Raw genomic sequence first — 22,158 nt, forward strand, 5'->3', positions numbered from 1 at the left:
GCTAACAGCCCTATCCTATATACCTCTGCCGGCTTTTGACATTTTGGAGTCGTGGCTCTCGTCCTAGGAGGTACAGTATTGGGCTTGTAGTTGCCCGGTGACGTACATATCGTCGGGCGAGTCAGTGTTCCTCTTGTAACGGGGTACTGTAGGTACATGTACGGTACCTTACCTCCTAGTGCATCAGGATGTTGCGTAGGGTACCTACGCGTCGTCTTCCCATGCCAAGCATTCTCGAGGTCCACAGTCCACACGGCTTCGTGTTTGTTTCAGTACCTCCTGATGGAAATTGCTTGGTAAGTGCAGTGCTTGCTCTCTGCTGGCGATGCGGCGATGAAGATGTACCTGAGTGGAACAGCATATAAGGTAGGTAGGCAGCAACTTGCTCTCTCTGGTACAGGTATGTAGTCGGGATTATCTATATGTGTACCTACTTTGGGCCCTGCGGTGCTCGGCGGTTGTCTACCTAATAATACGGTAATAATAATAAGAATAAGGTACATGTAGCTCACGGAGGAATCTCACTTCCCCAAGCTATACCGTATCCACTGACTCCAGCGCGCATCTTCATCTCTCCCACAGAAATAGTTCTGTGCCTTGCCTTGCATTCTTCTTTTCCTTGGCCGCACCATGTTTTGCCAGGGGCTGGGCGAGTGAGCGAATCACGAGGACGCAGGGCAAACCTCGCGAATCTGGCCCGGTGCTCAGCCTCATTCTCATTATTGACACGGTGTGATACGACCGCCGCCTCGGAGGGATCACATCAGCAGCACGCTGTGAACGGCAGTAAGCAGTAGGAGGTAGTGTATAGGATAGTGTAGTACATCAGCTTCACACTCTTTGTCAACAACACTCCACCTACCTACCTACCGACCGACCGACCGACCTATACCGCTCGTTGTGTCCATTACACTCGTTTCTTCGAACAGGTACTTGCGGCGGCGCCATTTGCTGTCGTACTCGTCATCCGGCTAGCGCCCGGGAAGTCACTCACCACTGGGCCAACCAGATCCACGCTTCTCCTGCCTCGACTTGCCACACCCACCCACCCACCGCTACCACCTACCATCTACCATCTACCACCACCTACCACCACCTACCACTCGCTGTCATCGTCGGCTTCCTCACGTCTCTCGCTTCGATTGCCTCTCTTGCAGCACTCACCACTCCGCCCCGGCCTCCACCTCGCAGGAGCGCACGGTTGATCATCATCGTCGCCATCACCACCGATCTCCTCGACGTCGGTCGCCTGACGGCGCCCACACTCGCTCATCCCCCCCGGGGCATTCCCGCGCAGATATCGAGACTGCGACACTCCACAGTCCCATACACCCACCGACCCCTCACAGCACCACCGCCAGCATGAGGCCGTCATTAGCATCGTTATTCACCGGCCTGCTGGCCCTCACGCCCGCCGCATATGCCACCAACGAGCGTATGCTGACGAGTACTTCCCTGAACCCTTGCCAGGCCGACAGCAAGTTTAGCGCCACACTCTTCGATGTCATCTTCACCCCTCAGAACCGCAGTCTGGCCTTTGACGTTGTCGGTGTCAGCAGTATCGTTGGTAACGTCACGATCGAACTGCTGGTTCTGGCATATGGTCTGCAGGTGTACAAGACGACAATTAATCCTTGCGACTCCGACCTGCAAGGTCTATGTCCCATGAACGCTGGACAGATCACACTGAATAGTAACGCGGAGATTCCTGCGAGCGCATTGAAACAAGTTCCTGGCATCACATATACCGTGCCTGATCTGGATGCTCGAGTGCAGGTGTACTTCAACCAGACAGACACAGCCTCGTCTGCAGCTTGCGTCGAGGCAGAACTCTCAAACGGAAAGACGGTGGATCAGAAAGGCGTAGCATGGACAGTGGCGGTCCTGGCTGGTTTGGCGCTTGTTGCCTCTGCCATTACTTCCGGACTAGGCCACTCCAACACCGCTGCGCACGTCGCCGCGAACGCCATGGCACTATTTGGATATTTTCAAGCCCAGGCCTTTATCGGCATGTCCGCCGTCTCTCTGCCGCCCATTGTCGCTTCATGGACCCAAAACTTTCAGTGGAGCATGGGTATCATCTCGGTCGGCTTTGTGCAAACTTTGGCCACCTGGTACCAGCGTGCGACCGGCGGCACTGCCTCCACGGTCTTGTCGAATCTGAGCTCTGTCTCTGTGCGCGTTGAGAAGCGTAGCTTACAGGAGTATGCTCAGCTTGCCTCGCGCGCCGCCACGCAATTGCACAACTCAATCCTCAAGCGCTCCAACGCTGATTCTGCCTTCACGGACACGTCCACTACTGTCACTGTTAGGGGCATTCAGCGTGTTGGCTTTCGTGCGGGTATCGAGTCTACCAACATTTTCATGACAGGCTATGTCTTCTTCCTCGCCTTCGTCATCTTCGTGGTTCTTGGAGTCTGCATTTTCAAAGGAGTCTGCGAGTTGCTGGTCCGAGGAGGCCGCATGAAGGGTGAGAAGTTCCAGGATTTCCGAAATGGCTGGACCACTGTTCTGAAGGGTATCTTGTTCCGTATCGTGCTCATCGGATACCCACAGATGGTCGTGCTCTGCTTCTGGGAATTCACCCAAAAGGACTCGGCAGCCATTGTTGTCCTGGCCGTCTTCACAATTTTCAGCATGCTTGCCATTCTCGGCTGGGCATCTAGCAAGGTTATCCGTCTGGCTCGCCGTAGCATTGCGATGCACAAAAACCCTGCCTACATCCTCTACTCGGATCCAGTCTCGCTGAACAAATGGGGCTTCCTATACGTTCAGTTCAAGGCCACCGCATACTTCTTCATTGTGCCATTCCTGGCGTACATCCTGATCAAGGGTCTCTTCATTGCTCTCGTGCAAAGCAATGGTGCCGTCCAGGCAGTTGCTCTTGTCATCATCGAGGCCTTCTGGCTCATTATCGTCTGTGTTCTTCGTCCATACATGGACAAGAAGACCAATGCTTTCAACATCGCAATCTGTGTCATCAACTTCTTGAGCGCTATCTTCCTGCTCGTCTTCTCTGACGTATTCGGACAGCCAGTACGTTATTCATACAGCCCATTGCCCATGGCTTTGCTAACATCACTCGCAGGGTATCGTTACCGGTGTCATGGGTGTCATCTTCTTTGTCTACAATGCCGCCTTCTCCCTGATCCTGTTGGTTATTGTACTAGTTGCTTCGATTATCGCAATCACTGCCAAGAACCCAGACACACGCTATCAGCCAATGCGTGACGATCGTGGCAGCTTCATCAAGTCGCAGACCGCGATCAACACCGAGCTCGATGCACTCGGCGCTACTGCTCGGGGAGAGGACAAGCACGGCTACACCAGCAAGAGCGGAGTCCGCATCGAGGACGACGACGACAGCTCGTCTGGCGGTAGCGCTAGCCGGAAAGAAGGCGAGGCCGGTGGCTACGGCTACGCACAGCCTCCTCGCAGCCCAATTGCCCCGACCTACACTACCAGTAACAACAACAGTGCGAGGCATTTGCCACCCTACGATCGCAGTGCAACTGCCAGCCCATACAGTGGGCAGCAGATTAATCGCTCCCAAGGCAGCGCCAGTCCCAGTCCGTGGCATCGCGGCGCCGGATACGATTGATAGACTGCCATTTCGACCGCCTCTGTTCCGGGCACCCACTTCGGCGGAGACCGTAGAGACGGCGATTTTAACGATACCTGATTTTGCGAAAGACCAGCCCCCAACCTATTTGCATCACTGGTCACAGGAGCAGAGAGCCTCGATCGATACCGTGGATAAAGTCATGGATTTGTATTACAGAACATGATTCTTCCCACGGATGAAGAGGCATGCTGGATTTCTACGACTGCGTCAAGGCGAGATCAGGTAATGACGAATATCTCATTGGTTGTCAATTTTGTACATAGTTGGAAGGCACAGCGGAGTCATACTGTACTGCACTAGGAGGTCGATAGATGCGACAAACGATCAGCATTCGGAACCGTTGGGGAAAAGTCGAATGAGGATTTTCTACTCCTTTTTGACCATTACGGCGGCGTTGTCCTTGGGGATCTGCAAAACGAACCTTGGAATGGGCAGGGTTCTGTGGCACTCTTTTACACCAGTACGGCATGGAATTGCAAGAGGATTGACTGGTTGGCGTTTGTAATGTCGTGCTCTTTGCTTCACGAGGCAAAAAGTACAATCGTGCGAGGAAATTCCATAAGCTCTAGTTGGACGAAGAAAAAAAAATGTGTAAATCTATTTGTGAGAGTCACGACAAGTTAAAAGATGCATCTCCTCCTATACCACGAACGAACATGTCGCAACATGATGTTTTTGGCTGGAGAATCGAGATCAGTGCTGCAAAGGTTACGGGAGACCAATCGGTGGACGGTGAAGTACAGTACAGTACAGCAATTCCATGATCTCCTGTGTTCGTCCTACTCGCTGTCGCTGTCGCTCTCGTCCGCTTCGCTACCTACCATGCATGCGAATATAGTCGAAACCCCTCCTCGCGTGTCCCTTTTGCCTTGTTTTTCCCGTCCTTTTTTTCTTGCTTTTCTTTCCTTTCCTTTTTCTTTCAATTTGGGTGCGACACCTCACTCACTCACTGTCGGGTCATGAATGTCTTTCCGCTTTGCCAAATTTCTTGTCCAAGACATCCGAGTCGAAAAGGGGAGGCAGCGTGGGCGTAACAGCTTTCGTCTTTGATGGAGTTGTGCGGCGTTTCTTCTTCGATGCTGGCGAGGAGGCGGAGGCATCACTACTGCTCCTGCTATCATCTTCGGAATTGTCGTTGGTGCCGTCGTCGGAGCTGTCGTCGGAAGCGGAATCTGAGGAATCTGAGGAGGACGAAGAATCTGAGGATGAGGAGACATCTGTTCGCGATTTCCGGTTGCGTTTGCGCTTTGGTTCTGGCTTGTTGTTGTTGTTGTCGTTGTTGTTGGTGAGGTGGATTTCTCGGGTGGTGACCTGTCCTCCTTCGATTCTTTGAGTCTCGATGACTCTTGTGGCCCGCGGAATTGTTGTTGATGATGTTGAGGTGGAGGGTGTCGTGGCGGAGACATTTGTCGTCGAGCCTGTGGTTGCGGCTGCTGACGTGCTTGCCTCTTCTGGCCAAAGTTCACCTTGTAGTGCCTTTGAGAGCATCTCTTCTGCTCGCTTGCCTTTCTCGTGCTCACGCAAGATCTCTTTGAGTTGTTGGTCGCCGTACTCGGTTCTGCCGGCTCCAGACTGCTCATATCGATCGATGGAGGCTTGAAGCGCCTCGTAATACGCCGCACGCCGAGCTTCGGGTGTGTCCAGCGACATCAGATCGCTGTTGTCGTTCTCACGGACCCAGATTGCCTTCAGAACGTCTTCCGCCTGCTCAGCTATGCGTCGCCGCGCCTGGCCTTGCGTACTGGAGACGTACTGGACGAGGGCGGGGTTGTATCTCGAGGGTATGCGGTCGATGTCGAAAAGATTCCGGAACAGATCGGCCTGACGATTCTTGTTGAACTTCCAGTTGGTTTTGTCCTGGGAGAATTGTTCAAGGTACTTGACGTAGCTGGGTACTTCTTCGCTACTAGGTTTGATATCTTCATCGGATTTGAACTCTTCGACACGAGCAGCGGGGGATGCTTTGACCCGCTTCTTCTTCTTTTCCTTCTTCGCTTTGGGCTCCTTGGACACTTCCGATACTGATGCTGGCGGCTCTGTAGAGACTCTTGTGACAGCCTCGGCGCGGTCTTCTTCAGCTTCCCAGGCTTGAATCAGAGATTGCGCCGAGAACGTGTCCTCCTGCTTTGTTTCAGGAGTGAACGAGACCGATTTTCGGATCGATCCTGGCCGGGTTTGCTTCGGAGGTGACGGTACACTTGGAAGAGGGTGAGAAATGCTGATGTTGTGTCAGCTCTGGACATATACAGGGTTCGAGTCACGTCCGATAACTGCTCCACAGCACGAAGAACACATGCTCCTGATGCACAAGCAATAGCCGTAAGATGAATGGCAACTTACTCCTCCTCCTCGTCGTCGCCAAATACTATGCGCTTCGCTACCTGTCCAGGAGCTTTGAAGACACCAGTCGGTGCTGGTAGACTCGAGCGTTCTTCGTCATTCCAGACCTGCTGGCCAGCAGTACGGGTTTTCGGGGCACTTCCTGGGAAAGGTTTGGATTTCGACTGGCTCACTGGCTTCGCAAGTTCCACTTTAGCACGCTTAACTGGAATTTCCGCTTGTTGGCTTTCTAAGTTGCGCTTCTGCGGCTTGAAAAATGCTTCCCGCTCGGCATGAATTGATGGAATATTTGCTGGAGTATGGGTCTTCTCCTCCGGAGGGTTGTCTTGAGCATTCTTGAGTTTCAGACCCAGTCTTTTCCAGGCTGGTACGCGAGGCGCAGGGGCAGTGGAAATTGGCGGAGCTGCCATGGTGGGATCATATGTAGTGAATGGGAAGAGTGAAGTGGAAATATGAGAGATGGAATTTGTGATACTCTGGAGTACGGAGTTTTGTGTTGTCGTTTCTGCCTCAGGCACGCAGACGCGTCACGACTACTTCCACCTGGAGCTGTCTCTTGTCCAACAGCTCCGGGATACTCATCGCCATCGCCATACCACAACACCACCACCACTGCCACCAACCGCCACTACCACCGCTGTCGCCACATATCTCGACCCGATTCGATACAGCCGAGCATACCCTTCGACCAGCGCATCCTCCAATCTTTAACGAAGAACTCCCCAATCTACCGCCGTCATGTCTGGTTTGTCTTCCGTTATGGCCAATCGTATGAAGCTGTACTGACTCTGGGTTTTTTCATTGCAGGAAGCGCGGGATACGACCGACACATTACCATTTTCAGTGACCAGGGCCGTCTCTACCAAGTCGGTGCGTTCGATATACCTCTCCCTGTACTGGTCAGACGGTTAAAGCACAGTTGCTGATGGGCGGCGAATACAGAATACGCATTCAAGGCCATCACCGCAGCCAACATCACATCCGTCGGCGTACGAGGAAAGGACTGTGCCGTCGTCATCTCGCAGAAGAAGGTGCCGGTATGTTGCGCGCTCCACGACAACAGGAGAGGTCAGGTTGGAAAAAGTGAGAAGGTGGTGACTGATGTATTGGATACGCACAGGACAAGCTCATCGATCCCGCATCCGTGTCACATGTCTACAAGCTGTCGCCGTCAGTCGGATGTGTCATGACTGGCTCAATAGCAGATGCGCGCGCTTCGGTGAACCGTGCAAGAGGCGAGGCGGCAGAGTTTCGATACAAGAATGGCTACGAGATGCCCTGTGACGTGCTGGCGAAGCGCATCGCCAATATATCGCAAGTCTACACACAGCGCGTGAGTTGACACAATACAATCCCGCCTGGACCAGTTCTGACAACTGCCACAGGCATACATGAGACCGCTGGGTGTCGCAATGACACTCATCTCCGTCGACGAGGAGTTCGGTCCCCAGCTGTACAAGTGCGATCCTGCTGGATACTATGTTGGGTACAAGGCGACTGCCTCCGGGCCCAAAGCTCAAGAAGCGCTAAATTTCCTCGAGAAGAAGCTGAAGAACAAGGAACATGCCGAGGGCAGCTGGGATGAAGTCGTAGAGCTTGCCATATCCACGCTAAGCACTGTGCTCAGTGTTGACTTCAAGAAGGGCGAGCTGGAAATTGGTATTGTTGGAGGTCCAAGAAAAGACGGCAAGGAGGGCACCGAGAAGGCATTCCGTCCACTCACAGAGGAAGAGATTGATGAACGCCTGCAGGCCATAGCGGAGAAGGACTAGGCTATGGGGCATCTCAGCTCTATTCCTGACACTATACAGTGCTACGATCAAGATATCACCGGAGGCGGTTGTAAAGGTATGCTATTAGAAGTCGTCGACGCAATATGACATTGCTTCGCCTACGCCCGAAAGCCGTTTGGCGCTAAGGATTCGACAGTTCGAATATCATTCGCCAGACCTCACGTCTTGCCAAAGTCGGCACGCTGCGTGGCTGTGGCATGCGCACACGAGCTTCGGTACAGCTTTGCAAGGTTCATTGCTTAGGCAGAAGCAATTGCACTTGAGGCGCTGTACTATATCGACTTCACATGCAATGAACCTCATGAAACCATACAAACCGGCAAGCCACCATGAGATTGACTCTCTCGAAATTAAAAGTCCGGCAGGACAACCCAAACCATATGTGCGCGCTGAGTATAGATGTCGCATTGCCTTCATATAAGATCCTACCGCCGTTCTACGGTAGGGCTCTTCCCACATCGCTGCATACCTTAGCGTCGACATTTCTCGATGACGATCACTTGCACTTTACAGTCCTCTTGCACTTCCACGCAATGGCAGATGGACGTGAGTTCTGAGCGCCAACGTCGTCTCTTACAGGATCATGTCGATAGTGCCGCCTACACTGACATGTATAGGAAGTAATGCAACAGTCAATATGGCTCGAGCAATGCGAGTTACAGAGCTCATGACAGATTTCCGCAAGTTGCAACATTATAGGTCTTCCATACGAATCAGCCCTTCGGCAGAGGACTGTCATGGAGAAGGTTTCCAAGGCCTACGACACTGTGTAGTAGAATGCTACCAATTTCTTCAAGAAGGCTTTCCATGTAATATTCCGAGTACAGTGACTATAACAACCAAAGAAGGAGACGAAGAACTCGCCAAGACGCAAGTCCGAAGGTACAGTATGGAGGTAGCATCAAATCTTTTGAGAAGGTCCGGTGGGAGGTGATGATGATGACGATGATGACGATGCGGACTTTGTGTTTCGAAGGAAGGGAGAGGGGAAAAAAAGAAGAAGGCACAGACAGACGTATTCGAACTGTGTTGTTGCTCCTGTATGGGCTTACCTAGTAAAAAGGTGATTTGAGAAGAACGACAGAAAAAGAAAAGAAAAGAAAAGAAAGGTCAAAAGAGAAAATGCTGAAACGTTTTCCAATACAGGGAATCTGGAATGATGATAGTCAGTCAATTGGTTGGAATCGATAACAATCTCCTCCTTCCTCTTTGTTCTTGAGGACGGACGGTCGACGTACCGAACCCTGGTCAACCGAGTATCTGGATGAGAATCGGATATGCTAGCCACTACACCACATTGGAGCGAGATTGATGATGGAGGAAGGATGAGGTGCAGTCGTATGTGTACCTTATGTGCTAGGTAGTGCGGCAGGAGTGGGGAGGTGCGAGTGTATGAGAAGGAAGGAAAGTGCGAGTGGTTTGTTCGTAGATGGGGAATAAGTGCGAGAATTGCAAAACTTCAGGTAAGGTACAATTGCTCAAGACTCATATCAATCCGCACTCGGATGCGGTGATTATTACCTTCTCCCTTCCTCCCCTCTGCCGCTAACGACCAGCAGTAGAAAAGAATCAGGTCGTCTCGACGAAGAAGAACGAACTCGGCTCATGAACCGAAGCTCTATTCGGGAAAGGAGCCGTATACCCTTCGCGCATATTAACCAACCATCTGATCCCTATCCCTTCTTGGAAATCCATAGTCGCCTTTTCCAATGACATGCCGACCAGCCACAATCAGTCATTCATGTGGATACCTATGCACGAAACACCAGACGTGTGCTTGGCAGCGCAATGACTAACGTTCTCCCAATCTGCTGTTCGTCTCGCAGCGTAACGAGTACATTCAGGGGGCATGCCTGCAGACAAGCAGGATTCGATCCTAGAAAAGATTCAAGGAGCGTCGTCGTCGGGGCTGTGAAAGCTGTGAGGTATGTATGAGTTCACGGAACTTGGGGATTTGGGGGAAGCCATAGAAAGGAGAAAGTATCATGGAACAGCGACAAGGGGCTATTGACATGATGATGGTGTTGCAGTACCTCCTTGAGGACGTCGGTACGAATCTGGACCCCACCTGCAGGTTCTCTAGAACACATCTCGATCATCGATGGGCGTGGAAAACAATGCCGCTTATCATCTGAACTACATGATCAATCATTAAGCAGGGTCTCGCCCGGCTATTCAGAGGTCCTCATCAGTATCTCACTATGACTTGCGCGCTAAGTTGAGCTTATGAGACTTCGCCGGGCAATTTCATCAATCACGACACCCGAGTACCTACTGATGCGTCGCAATTGCACAAACTGCCCGCATCGGCCACGGAGGACCAAAGAAGCAATCGGACTCACGAATGCGGAAATGTAGAGAGTTCAAAGAGGGCTGTGTTTGGACAGGATGAGCCTTGCACAGCTCAGCTGTGTTCGCCATCAAGCGCAGAGCAACTTGCCTTGCCTGAGACAGTGCTGCAGCAAGGCTGTATTGAAGGAGAAGTGCAGAACCGCCACGTGTAGGCGCTGGGTATCAAGACGCCAAGTTGAGATGAGTAGCATGCGGCATCCTCTGTATACCAGATGCCTGGTTGCCTGCCCTGGTATACGAGCTAGCCGTGCAGGCGCCACGATGGGACACTAAGATATTGAACGTGAAGTCCTCCACCGAGACGAAATGAGGCCGTCAGCACCCTTGGCGGAGCCGCAAGCGCTTGCAAAACCTGGCACGGACACCTGGTCACGATGCCGCGTTCGTGGCAGCGAGTGCACAGCATCAAATTGTCACTTGCCTTGTATCGCCTGGGACCCTTCCATTGACGGCCTTCTAGACCTGTGCTTCATCAGTTGTAGTGTCTCTGGTGCTCAGCAATATGAAAAGCGGGAAACTGAACAGTAGCAGCAGAACTACCGACGACGGAAAGATCTCTCAAGACAAGTGCCCAAAATGGTCACCAGACGGTGACGGTATTTGATTCCTTCTGTAGTGCTCCAAGAAGAGCGAGGAGTGTGGAGCTACTGTGATACTTCCGAAAGAGAACTGAAATGCTGATCAATGGCAGCGGGTGCGTTGTTCAGATATCGTCCTCTAAGAACTTATAAGCAAACTTGAAATCCGCTTTTCTCCTATTCATCCTATAAATGTGCGTCAGTAACAACTCCTGCATCGTCCATCGTGTTAGGCCTCTTACCAAGTGGACTCGTAGTCGAAGAACCGATACGTGCCTTGCTCAAATTCCTCGGTGATGTTCTTCGGTTCTTCGTGACGCTGGAACCATGTTTGGTATTGCTTGTGGAACCGCCAGCTTTGGCCTTTCAGCGCCTTAGCTGCAAGGTATTGTTGGTATGTGCCTTGGCGATAGTAGAACGCGTAGAAAAGCGAATCCTGGTCTATACGGCTGTACAGTCTGTGATCGTCAAATATCCCAAGAGGCTCTTGCGGATAATGCGGTGGTGTGTAGGCGTATGGATTTTGGGGCCGGTAGTGGTTTGGACTCTCGGCATCCATTGGCGTGGGACAACTCAATCGAGAAGCATTGAGCATATCCTGGTCAAACGCTTGATCGGACTTGGCTCGCTGCTTGGTCTCTTCAAACGACTCCAGAAGATCAGCGAGCGACGACGGCAAGTGGTATACCGACTCTTCCTCGTCGTCTTCCACTTCACCTCGCGTTGAAGCAAGACCAGATATGCCAGAATCTGGGCTCGGCGGCTGTGGAAGCTTCGACAAAGGCGGCTCTGGTGTAGGTTGCGCCTTTGACACTTGCGGGGAGGGTTTGATAGACGGCACCTTCGATGCCTGAGATGATGCGACCGGTTCTGCTTCGCTCGACTTTGGCTCAAGTGCAAGCTGCCTCGCGGGCTGTTCGGGCACTTTGACGGGCACCGGTTCTGCAGGCTTGGCAGGCGAAGGCGCTACTGGTTGTGCTACCGTTACGGCTGGTGATGATGCTGCGCTGGTCCTCATTCCTCCGGGTGGCGGAGGCAGCGGTGCTATCCCGACACCGTTCCTATCGCTCGCTGCTGCAGCGGCGGCGGCGGAAGCGTATTTCAAAGGTTGGCCTGTAGGTATCGTCGGCAAGGGTGCTGGCTTCATGGATTCTGCCGCCTTGCTACTCGAGTTGCTCGGTGTACTTTGTAATGTCGCCAGCGGAGGTAGAGGTTGTGATGTCGACTTCAGCTGCACACTGGGGCGTCTTGTCGTGGTTTCCGATGTGGATTTGGATTTCGTGGCGGGCTTCTTGGGTTGTGATCCATCTTCTGCATCGGGAGGCTCGTCTTGTATGCTCTGAGTATCCTGACTGGACACTTTGTCGTTTTCTGTGGGCATGCCATACAAGCCTTCTTCCTCTTCGAGATTGAGCGCGTCGTACAGGCCTTCGTCTTCCATAAAGTCCATTTCCTGATTCGTTTCCACGTAGTACTTGATGTCCGTCTCCAGCTCCTTGACCTCCTCTGGTCCAATGCCATCATTCTCCACAGACCGCAGTAACAGCTCCAATTTGCTGATATGCCACTTGTGCGTTTCCACTCTCGACTCGAGCGCGGCCGTGCGATCAGATTTGCCCGAGTCTTTCTTGCCCTTCTTCAGGCCCGCCTGCAGCGATTCGGCTTCGGCTTCCAGCGCTTCTATTTGGCGTTCCAACTCGTCCAGCATTTCCTGCAAGAAATTGCACACGTCGTTCTTCTCTTTTTCCTTGGGATCCAGCTTGGCGGCCGCATTAAGGCCCTCCTTCGAGAAAGCCTTCGTCTTCATCTCCTTCTCGACGGCTTTGAACTTTTCCATTTGCTAGAGGCACGTGTTAGTCGCCATGGCACGTAGATGCACGCGTCCGGGGGAGGCCACGCGGGTTCAATATACCGTCTCGATGAGCTTCCGCTGATCTTGCAGCGGCTTCTTGTCCTTGATATCATTTTGACTCGCCCAGCCCTTGATTTTGTCTCGACTCCGCTGCAGCTTCTTGATCTCCTTTTTGAGCGAGTCCTCCAGCTTCTCCTTCTGCGACGAATTTGTCGACTGAGTGAGCTTTTCGTAGATGCTCTCAAACAGCTGCACTCCTTCGGCGACTTTCTTGAACTCCTACAGCTGTCGTTAGCGGACATTTCAGGCTCGCGGATACCGGGGGCATGCGTGCCTTGTCGATCTCCTGCTGCAGCTTCCGTTGGGCCATGGCGAGGGCGTTCGAGAGGAGGCTGCGTAGAGGTGGGTGTAGGTGTGAATGCGCGCGGGGCACGCGACGGAGTACAGTGGTAGTGGTGTAGGTGGAAAGGCGGCGCGAGAGAGCTCTGGCTCCGGCTCCAGCTCTGGTTCTGGTTCACTCAGCTCGAATCGGTGGTTGTGGCTCTGCTTAGCGCAGGTTTGTTGGATGCAGTGAGGGTCGATTGATCGATGGTGGGCGCGGAGAACGACATGCGCGGGAGCATTGACGAATGCACGGTGGTCGGCGGAGGCGCAGGCGGTGTGCAGGTGAGGGAGGGTGGAAGGGAAGGCGAGGCGATGAGGTGTTTGTTCTGGCTTCTCCTGTTTGCTGGTGTCCAGGATGCGCGAAGCCAGACTGCCAGACGGTCTGCCTGTCTCTCTACCTGAGATGCCTGCGGCTCGGCGCGCTAGAGCTCGAAGCAGAATAGCGGGAGATGAATCGCGGCTTCGCCTGTCCGGGTGCCACACGTGTCACGGAGAAGGGCGACGCGAAGGCGTGGCTGGCACTAGTACAACCTGGAAAGTATTCACTCCATCATCACCATCACCACCACCGTCTCCGGCTGGGCCCGCACGGCGACACGCTTCTGCAGTAATAGCAGTATAGCAGTAAAGGTATCTTCGTCGTACCCCCTAGGCATTGTTCACTTGTTGGTCTGCTCCGCCTCACTCTTGTCAACAGTCTTTCGGGCTCTGCCGCCACCAGCATTATTGTTATTCACTTGCATCTGCATTACACTCGACCTGGTCATATCCATCTGCAGCGCATACTGGTCCTGTCCAGGTGCACACGGCCGACGGCTACCACCTACCGCCGCCATGAAGAGTGAGACCTGCCCATCGACTCGCAAGCAGGACCATCTGCGGCGACAATCAAAGCAAAATGGGAGCTGACCAGCAATGAAGCCGTGATTCAGCGCGTCAAGTCTGCTTCTGTGACCGTCGATGGTCAGCTCATATCGACGATTGGGAAAGGCCTGCTGGTGCTAGCAGCCATTGCCAAAGAGGATACTGCCAAAGAAGTCGAGTCCATGGCTGCCAAAGTGCTCAAGGTGAAATTGTGGGATGACGAGCAGGGTGGTGGCAAGTGGAAGAAGAATGTGCAGGAGATCAATGGCGAAGTGCTGTGTGGTAAGCATCACATCACATGGCTTCCCCGGGGAATCCCCCTTCCAGTTCCTGACATTAGATCTCAGTCTCTCAATTCACCCTTCTGGCGTCTACAAAGAAAGGCAACAAGCCCAGCTTCCATGCTTCTGCAGATCCTACCAAAGGCAAAGAGCTCTACGATCTCTTCTTCAACCAAGTACGGAAGCTGTATCGCGAGGACCGTGTTAAGGATGGTGTGTTCCAAGCCATGATGGACGTGGGTCTGGTCAATGATGGACCGGTGAGTGACGAACCGCCCCAAGAGATGCCTACGACGCCATGCATTGGATTGGACTTTTCCTCCCTGGACGAAGAGGTACAGGCAGCTCAGAACGGCAATTGTCGTTGCGATTCAGAGCGCTTTTACTAATGAAGGTTGTAGGTCACCATAGAGATCGAGACGAATCCCCCCGAGATGAAGAACCCGTCTGGTTTTGCTACGCCTGATAGTGAGACCTTCAAAGGCCACCTGCAGAAGACGTTCGAGTACCCTGCAGAACTGCTCGAGTGAGCTGCATGTACCCTTCAGCCACCTCTCATCGCCTTCAGGGTGTTATCAACGTGCCTCCCGGGAAGGGACCTTGAGCTAGAAGACGGGAGACAAGATCAAAGTCCAATTCATCAACTCGTCACGATTTTGATTGGCGAACGCTCAATATTTTCTAAGAGTACACAAATTCCGTGGGACCCAAGCAGCTCTTGCTTCTGAATACACAGCCACTACCAGAAACAGTCTACTGCTCTGGCACAAACACACCACGGTAGCGCACCTTGCCCTGGTCCAACCGATCCATGACATCATTTATGGTCTGTTCGTTCATGGGGTACTTCTCCACAATCGGCTCAATCTTGTGCAAAGCCGCAAACGTGAGCATTCTCTGGTGGATGTAGCGAGAAGACACGATTGACCCCTGCACAGTCAGGCCTGATACCAGCAGAGCCATGTATGGAATGTTGAAGTCGCCATCATCCACAACCGAGAGAGGGTGAATGGTAGCACCAGGCGCGAGTGCGGGCACAATCATGGACCAATCTGGTGGCGCTGAACTTGTGACAAGCAGGCGGTCAATTGGCTTGGATGGCTTAATCTCCTTGACGTCTTTGGTTGCGATGAACTCGTGGGCTCCGAGCTTCATGGCTTCATCCTTCTTCTTGTCCGTTCCCGAGAGGACAACGACTCTGGTTCCCATCGCAGCAGCGAACTGAATGGCAAGATGGCCGAGACCTCCCACACCCAAGATACCAACTGTCTCGGTAGGCTGGACATTGTATGCATGGAGAGCATTGAAGACGGTAGCACCACCGCACTGCGAAGGGAAAAGAAAGGATGTTAGCAAATATCTCCTCTACCAGTGAAAACAAATCAGAATCTCCGTGCCAACTCACCATGAGAGGAGCAGCAGCCTCATCACTAATCTCATCCGGAATCTTGAACAAGAAAGCCTCCTTCCACACCGCATGGCTCGCAAATGATCCCTGGTCCGTGTTCGCATACGCATACATAGCTCGTTCTTTGCAGTACGTCTCGGTGCCCTTCAGACATTCCTGGCAATGACCACAGCTGTCGTGTTGATATCCCCATCCGACGCGATCGCCTTTCTTCAAGTATGTGGCGAGTGGACCCAATTGCTCTACCACTCCGACACCTATCACATGGATTCACAAAGAAACCTGTTAGAACAGACTGCTATCACAAACGGCGGGGGACTGGTACTACTATTGTTACTACCACCACGACTGCTTACCTTCATGCCCAAGCCCCATGTCTGTTTTGCGGTAGTGGAGATCTGTGCCGCAGAGACCGGAGGCGGTGACCTTGACGAGGACTTGGTCTTCTACGAGGTCGCCTTTCGTGGTAGTCGCTTTGCGGACTTTGCCATCTTCGTTGCCCTTGAACACGGTGAAAGAGACCATTGTGGATGGTGGTGGTGGTGCTGGTCAGATAGGGAGGAGGGATCCAGGAGTACTCGGAAGAAGAAGATGAAGAGGAGGAGGAGTAGTAGTAGTAGTAGTAGAACAACAACAACAAGATTATTGAAGCATTTGCATCAGCAACACAGAGTACATGTAGTAAGGTACGATTAATAATGTAGGGAGAAGGTAAAGGTCAGCAGAAATGACGTTGCACAAGCCAGGATCTTTCTTTCATCTGCCGGGGGAAGAAACAGCGGCAAAACAGAGCGGGCCTCCACTATGAATTTCATGATAAATGAGCCTATCATTCAATGACATTCATTGAAAGAAACGCCGTCTACTTTTGGCACGGAAGGCCACGGGCACTCGCGTACAAGGGGGGATGTGGTCGGAAGCACTAGGTACATACATGATTACATGTCCCTTACCTTACCTCCTACCTCCTAGGTCCCTTCACTACATTACCGACCTGACCTACCTTACCTACCTCCTAGTACACACATCATAGGTAAGTAGTAGTTTTAGTACAACTTCCCAATGGCGGCGGGATGACCCCCTATTCCTGTTTGGAATTGAAGACATCAGAGGCAACTGAAAAGGCCTTTTTGTGGTTGGAGGGAGGCACGTCATTCCATAGGTTCATTTCAATTGCTTGCATCGGCCTTTTCTCGGACATGACGAGACACATACCTCACGGAGGGAGCTAGGAAGGTGACCGGCCCATGGTAGAGCATACCTTAGTAGTAATCTCATCACCAGCCCGAGGTATATCTATGTCAACGCATTGGATACAATGCAAATGCATAATGATGACAAACCCGCGACAGTGGCAGCGTCAGCGAGGATATCTGATCGATCAGTCATCAGCGAATTTCAGCTTTTGTTCGGTACTTTCTGCCGACGAGAGTACATGTAGGTACTAGCTAAGGTACATGTAGTGAGACAACCAGGCTCGCGCTCATCCTGTGCGCCATGCTGTTTTATTCTGGTGATATTGCCTGCGGTCCTCCTGCCCCCAGCTCAACGTTCCCCCCCAATGTCGTTTCGTTTCTTACTCGGCCTCCTTCCTCCGTCCTTGCTATCGCCGACCGCCATTCTGCGTGGCCATGTTCGACATGATCAACTTGAAGCCGTTCTTCAATGCTCTCACGTCAGGATACTTATTGTTCCGGAGCTCGAAGCCCTGCGGAATGACCTTCACCGCCCAATGGGCCGGAGGAGCAGCGTAACCCGCCTTGAAGCACAGATAGAAGTAGCCAGGATATGACCGATTCAAGCAAAACGCATACATCGAGCGCTTGGGGTTCGCTTCGGTATATGTGGTCAACCATTGTTCTATTGCTTCACGTTAGCACAGGTCTGTGGTCAACTAGGGAGCCTCAGCGAGCTTACCTGTCTGCTCTTTGGTCCCGTTCTGGAAACGCTCGTCATTAGTCATCTCGTCCACTTTCTTCGCCATCGCCTGAACATGCAAGACAATCAACTCATCAAGATCGGAATAACTGTACTTGCCGACCTTGAGGGTTCTGCCAACACTGAACTCGTTCTCCTTGTCCAGTTCCAGCACATCAATGTGCTGATAGACCCCATCGGCGATCTTCCACGTCACCGCAAGATGGTCCGGTCCCTTAGACGAGGGGCGAATGATGCAGTCTCCGCGGTTCTGCGTCTGCAAAGCCTCAATGGCTTGGGTGGAGTTGAAGGGTCGGAACAGAGGGTGCTTGATGACTCTCTGCTGCCGTCCGGTTTTGCTCTCAATCGCCTTCTTCGCCACCTTTTGATCTTGCTCCTCTTGCATGTCATCCCACTCCTCGAGTCCGTGATCGAAATTGCGGCGAAATGGCTTGCGCATCTCCGACTCACGCAACGTGAGCTGGGCCGTGAACTTCTTGCGATCGACGAAACTGAGCTTGGCTTGAATGACTTGATGCATGGACCACATGCGACGAGGCTCGATCGCCTGACGAACCATCTCCTCTGGGTACTCAGTCTCGGAGATGCCGCCGTCAATGCCGCATTCGAGCTTGACTTCGATATGATCGGGAAATGTACGTTTGACCGACACAGAAACCATCATACCGTCTGTGAGAGACTCCCTCGTTTCTCCCGTAAGCTGTGTGAAGAGCTCATCAGTAGTGAGTGAGTTGAAATTGCGCCTGAGTTCTTCGTAGGGATTCTGGAGCTCGGCGCGGATCGTCTCCAGAGTGGCTCGCTTTTTGTGATGGAACTTTTCCTCGAGCTGCTTTGCATATTGCTCCAGCACGAGGTCGTTGACCTTGTCTTGCTGCTCCTCTTTGATGAGTCGCCGGACAACGGCACCCATTCCGTTGTCATCCTGCTCGGCCTTAATATCTTCTTCGTCGAGCTCCAGCGCATCAGCCGCCATCTTTCGAGCTATTTCGTAGTCCTCTGGATGTATTCTGGTGTTGTCAAGATAGTCGGACTCTGGGTCGTCCTCCCATGTTATGTACAAGAAACTTCCACAGTTGGTCCAAATTTTGGGTCCCACCGCTGGGCGCAACTGCCGGTCCAGATCGCCAACGAGATCTGCTCGGTTAGCAACTTCGCCTCCGTTAACAGTAACAGCCTTGATGAGGTTGTCGGCCTTTCGGGGACCAAGACCACACACATAGGGAAGCAAGTTGGCTGTGTAACTATCGTGAACTGCTTCGTTGACGTCCACGCCAACGAGATTGACAATATCCACCATTGCAGTCTCAAGATACCGTCGCAGCTTGTCCTCGGGTAGGAGGTTTTGGTTTGGATCAAAAGTGATCGATGTAATGTCCTTTTTGAGCGCCGCGTACTGCTTCATAGGATTCTGCATGTAGAGTGCGAGAGCGATACAGTACCGGGTAAGTGGTGGAACTCCTGGATGTTCCACGGCCGAGCGATCTGATGTCCAATATAGACGAGCAACCTCGTCTTGTGGAATGATGACCTCCAAAGGATCAGTCACTTCTCTGTCCTCGTCCGGATCTTCGTAAGCCGCGCCGTGGAGCTCGTGTTTCCTGACAATGTCCTTCAAGTCCTGATAGAGCTTGTAGGTCTCCACAGACCATCCAGAGACCGCAATTACATCTGGCCTTCTGCGTTGAACGACCTCCTTGAAGCTCGCAATATCCTTGCCATCGGGAATGTACTTCTCTTCATTACCAGGTCGAAGATCCGCAAACTTGCCGTTCTCCTTCACCGCGCCGTTCTCGTCGACATATGCCCAGCAGATCGCGTCGCCACGATTTCCAGCTCCGTTCGACAGCGCTAGCACGCGAGCGTGAGTGCCGAGTTCCATTCCTTTAGGCTTATAAGGTGCCTGATCGAGCTTTTGCGTGAAGCTGTCTCGGCAGTAGCTGCCGATCTTGTTCTCGCATTCGTTCTTCAAGTTATCCTTCACACCTTTGGAGATTATGCGGTGCATCTTAGACACAGCCGTGTCCAAGACCTCTCTGCGCAATGCATTCCAGGCATCAGCCACCGCAGAGAAATTGTCAGATTCAATAGTCTTCTGCAGGTCTAGCTTGATGCGCTTCTCGCCACGAAGTTTGACGCGTACTTCCACAAGGCCATCTGCTTCGGCCTTTAGCATACGCAAAAACAACTCAGGCTTCTCGACCAAGAAGTACCGGACCTCCTGATTGCGAAGATATTTGAACTCATAGTATGGGTGCTCCTCGTTTATCTGCTTGAGGCCTTTCTCCGTCCGGAAGCAGTCGAAGACTAAGTTCTCGTAGTAGATCTTACGCATATGTCTTCTCATCCGTGGACTCATAACGATTTCCTCGACAAACATGGCCTTTGCGGCGGCGAGCACGTCTTCGCCGGTCTTGTAATCTGGATCCCGAATCAACGTGTCCGCGATGTCCTCCGGAGATTGATCCGGATCCTCGGTATATCTCCGCCGGCCAACAGCCTGGTTTTCAGCGTTCTGCGCGATGGCGTCTGCTGTAATTCCGAATGCTCGCACAAGATGGTATGCTGGTCCTGAGCGAACCTTGTCCCAGAGACTACGAGTGCCGCGTGCCCTCTTTTGTGTTCCATTGGTTTCTGCCTCAGCAATGCTCAAGTCCTTGAGTTGAATGGAATATTGGAAGTTGAGGTAATCTTGCAAATCCTGGAGATCATCAAGTTGTGCGGCGAGAGGAATCAGATCGTTGAAAATCTCATCATTGAAATCAGTCTCGATCTCCTTGAGCAGCTCGACATTCTTTTGAATGGCGTCTCGCCTCTCTGCAAAGGCACGATATTTGAGATCCTGCTCAAGCACGTCCCACAGATCGGTTTGATTGAGTAACTTCTCTGCCTTGATGACGAAGGGAGGGCCGTTCGGGTCGTCATTAGGCACCTGTTCAGAGTGAATGAGGTAATCTTTGCGATTCTGAACGATGAAGGCTGGCTCGAGGTCTTCTACATTCATGAACTGCAAGACTTGCTTGACGGCGGTCTCAAACGGTCCTCGTAGACCGGGGTCCATGCGCTTTCTCGGGAAAAGGATGCTTGAGATCCAGCTGGCTTCCTCGTCATTGCGAACAGCAAGCTGCTCATCAGACAACTCATTGGTATCCTTGTAAGGAGCACGTGCCAGCTGAAATCGCTCCGGTACATCATTAAGGCGGATCTCGTTGTCCCTGTCAGTAAGCATACGTTCTTCGAGCTGACTAGGCTCGAAGACATCCTTCAATTCCAAGGGTTTGTCCGGATCCGCCGACTCTTCGTTGATTGCCTTTTCAGCCTCAAGTGCCCAGATAAACTCCTCGCCGTTGCCAAAGGCATTCAGCATATCCTCAAGCTCTGCTTCGCCAAGCCCAGAGTTCTTGAGATTGTTGAAGTCGGGCATGCCTGCCTTGCGTGGTGCGCGAACTCCCATGTCCTCGTCCATCTGCCCCCCGTCTTCATCCGGAAACTCATCTTGCTCGATGAAGCCATCCATCTCGTCGTCGTAGCCGCCAAAGGCGCGACGCGGAGCGCCCATGTCAGCATCGCCATCTTCTTCATCGGAGAAGATGTCTTCCACGCCTCGAGAGACGCTGGCTTCTCGGGCGTCCCGATGGCCACGCTTCAGGCGCTTGAACTTGCTCTGCTGCTCTGGCTGACGTCGCTCTCCGGGCATGGTCTCTCCTATCAAATCCAGATCCTCCTCGTCCAGCTCTTCTTCCTCTTCGCGCTGCTCGCGTCTCCTCTTCTTACGCTGCCTCTTACGCTCCTGCTGAGTCTCAACGTCCTCATCCTCATCCTCGTCCACGATGAAGCCTTCGCGAATGCGCTGCGCTTCCTCGTCATCATCATCGTCATCTTCCTCACTGGAGTCGTCCAGATCCACAGCATTGGTTCCCTTCTGCTTGCCAGATGAGATGACTTCGCCCGTCTCTTCGTCGAACTCCTCTTCTTCCTCGTCGGATCCAACGGCGGCGGTCGTCTCAAGGAATTCTGCCATGCTGCCGGACGTATACGGGTGTGAAGAAGTGGTTGACGTGAAATTCTTGTGCTTCGCGCCGAAAGTCTTGACGGCAGATGCTTTGACGAACGCAACGAAGTGCTCGTATTAATAACGCGAAGTTGCGCGCAGTGCAAGTATGAGAGACGGGGTGTGAAGGCAGCTGGGGATGATGGTCGCGCGCGCGCCGATGGAAAATGGATTAATATTGTATTTGCTACCCTCGGACACAGACGGTGGAAGGAGCTCCAAAGTCGAAGGGGCCATCCGCCAGAACACACTAGTCCTAATGAGGTAATCGGCGCACATACTGCGCAACGCACATAAGGTATGCTCCCAAATGAGATTTCCCATCGTCTGCAGAGGTGTATAAAATACAAGCATGAAGTAGGACGATATCACTATCTACCTTGACATCTGACAACGACATGGAGGATGCGCAGCTGTCGAACAATGACTGGATGGTGGTGGCTACTCAGACCACTCCTTACCATCGATGCTCATATCCGCCACAGCAAAGGTTATCAGGCGGCTCCGTATACAGGGCAAGTCTACTTCTGACTCTCTTTGCTATATACCCCCTGCAGCACTCGTGTGATGCAGTTATTGACCTTGTCTTTCATCTTTCACTGTCCGGATTGTGGGTATTGTGGTGTCGGGTCGCCACCGTTGACTCCAATACCAGTAAGGTATGCGGACGCACGTGTAGACTCAGCACTGACCGG

The 22,158-nt window shown here is 52.6% G+C and overlaps 8 protein-coding genes across 8 annotated transcripts; 4 read left to right on the top strand and 4 right to left on the bottom strand.

Annotated features, from left to right (window-relative positions):
- Positions 1-893: 893 nt before the first annotated feature.
- Positions 894-6,271, top strand: SEPMUDRAFT_148227 (TRP-domain-containing protein). The gene is made up of 3 exons (XM_016904787.1): positions 894-3,036; positions 3,089-5,843; positions 5,966-6,271. The coding sequence occupies exons 1-2, from the start codon at positions 1,363-1,365 to the stop codon at positions 3,599-3,601; spliced, it is 2,187 nt and encodes a 728-aa protein (XP_016762669.1). The 5' UTR covers positions 894-1,362; the 3' UTR covers positions 3,602-5,843; positions 5,966-6,271.
- SEPMUDRAFT_140289 (uncharacterized protein) lies at positions 4,583-6,375 on the bottom strand (the record flags this gene model as incomplete). Its single annotated transcript, XM_016902931.1, has 3 exons — positions 4,583-5,822; positions 5,966-6,213; positions 6,373-6,375. The coding sequence occupies 3 exons, from the start codon at positions 6,373-6,375 to the stop codon at positions 4,583-4,585; spliced, it is 1,491 nt and encodes a 496-aa protein (XP_016762670.1).
- A 205-nt stretch (positions 6,376-6,580) lies between these two features.
- Positions 6,581-8,213, top strand: SEPMUDRAFT_148228 (N-terminal nucleophile aminohydrolase). The gene is made up of 6 exons (XM_016904788.1): positions 6,581-6,710; positions 6,773-6,835; positions 6,908-7,002; positions 7,086-7,298; positions 7,351-7,813; positions 7,895-8,213. The coding sequence occupies exons 1-5, from the start codon at positions 6,704-6,706 to the stop codon at positions 7,735-7,737; spliced, it is 765 nt and encodes a 254-aa protein (XP_016762671.1). The 5' UTR covers positions 6,581-6,703; the 3' UTR covers positions 7,738-7,813; positions 7,895-8,213.
- A 176-nt stretch (positions 8,214-8,389) lies between these two features.
- SEPMUDRAFT_23933 (uncharacterized protein) lies at positions 8,390-8,572 on the top strand (the record flags this gene model as incomplete). The annotated part of the gene is made up of 1 exon (XM_016908377.1): positions 8,390-8,572. A coding segment is annotated over one exon (183 nt), but the record flags the coding sequence as incomplete, so codon positions are not given.
- A 2,049-nt stretch (positions 8,573-10,621) lies between these two features.
- SEPMUDRAFT_148229 (uncharacterized protein) lies at positions 10,622-13,211 on the bottom strand. The gene is made up of 4 exons (XM_016904789.1): positions 12,875-13,211; positions 12,601-12,819; positions 10,931-12,528; positions 10,622-10,874 (listed from the first exon to the last, which is right to left on the bottom strand). The coding sequence occupies exons 1-4, from the start codon at positions 12,908-12,910 to the stop codon at positions 10,814-10,816; spliced, it is 1,914 nt and encodes a 637-aa protein (XP_016762673.1). The 5' UTR covers positions 12,911-13,211; the 3' UTR covers positions 10,622-10,813.
- Positions 13,212-13,618: 407 nt separating this feature from the next.
- On the bottom strand, positions 13,619-16,136 carry SEPMUDRAFT_124691 (alcohol dehydrogenase). The gene is made up of 6 exons (XM_016901932.1): positions 15,834-16,136; positions 15,475-15,734; positions 14,471-15,395; positions 14,136-14,404; positions 13,846-14,070; positions 13,619-13,765 (listed from the first exon to the last, which is right to left on the bottom strand). Exons 1-3 carry the CDS (start codon positions 16,000-16,002, stop codon positions 14,823-14,825), a joined length of 1,002 nt encoding a protein of 333 aa, XP_016762674.1. The 5' UTR covers positions 16,003-16,136; the 3' UTR covers positions 13,619-13,765; positions 13,846-14,070; positions 14,136-14,404; positions 14,471-14,822.
- SEPMUDRAFT_162637 (aminoacyl-tRNA hydrolase) lies at positions 13,620-16,136 on the top strand. The gene is made up of 4 exons (XM_016908013.1): positions 13,620-13,765; positions 13,846-14,070; positions 14,136-14,404; positions 14,471-16,136. The coding sequence occupies exons 1-4, from the start codon at positions 13,759-13,761 to the stop codon at positions 14,597-14,599; spliced, it is 630 nt and encodes a 209-aa protein (XP_016762675.1). The 5' UTR covers positions 13,620-13,758; the 3' UTR covers positions 14,600-16,136.
- A 732-nt stretch (positions 16,137-16,868) lies between these two features.
- On the bottom strand, positions 16,869-21,570 carry SEPMUDRAFT_148230 (SH2 domain-containing protein). The gene is made up of 2 exons (XM_016904790.1): positions 17,395-21,570; positions 16,869-17,337 (listed from the first exon to the last, which is right to left on the bottom strand). Exons 1-2 carry the CDS (start codon positions 21,431-21,433, stop codon positions 17,081-17,083), a joined length of 4,296 nt encoding a protein of 1,431 aa, XP_016762676.1. The 5' UTR covers positions 21,434-21,570; the 3' UTR covers positions 16,869-17,080.
- Positions 21,571-22,158: the final 588 nt, after the last annotated feature.

The sequence above is a fragment of the Sphaerulina musiva genome (assembly GCF_000320565.1).
Source record: "Sphaerulina musiva SO2202 unplaced genomic scaffold SEPMUscaffold_3, whole genome shotgun sequence".
In the NCBI taxonomy this organism is placed as follows: domain Eukaryota; kingdom Fungi; phylum Ascomycota; class Dothideomycetes; order Mycosphaerellales; family Mycosphaerellaceae; genus Sphaerulina; species Sphaerulina musiva.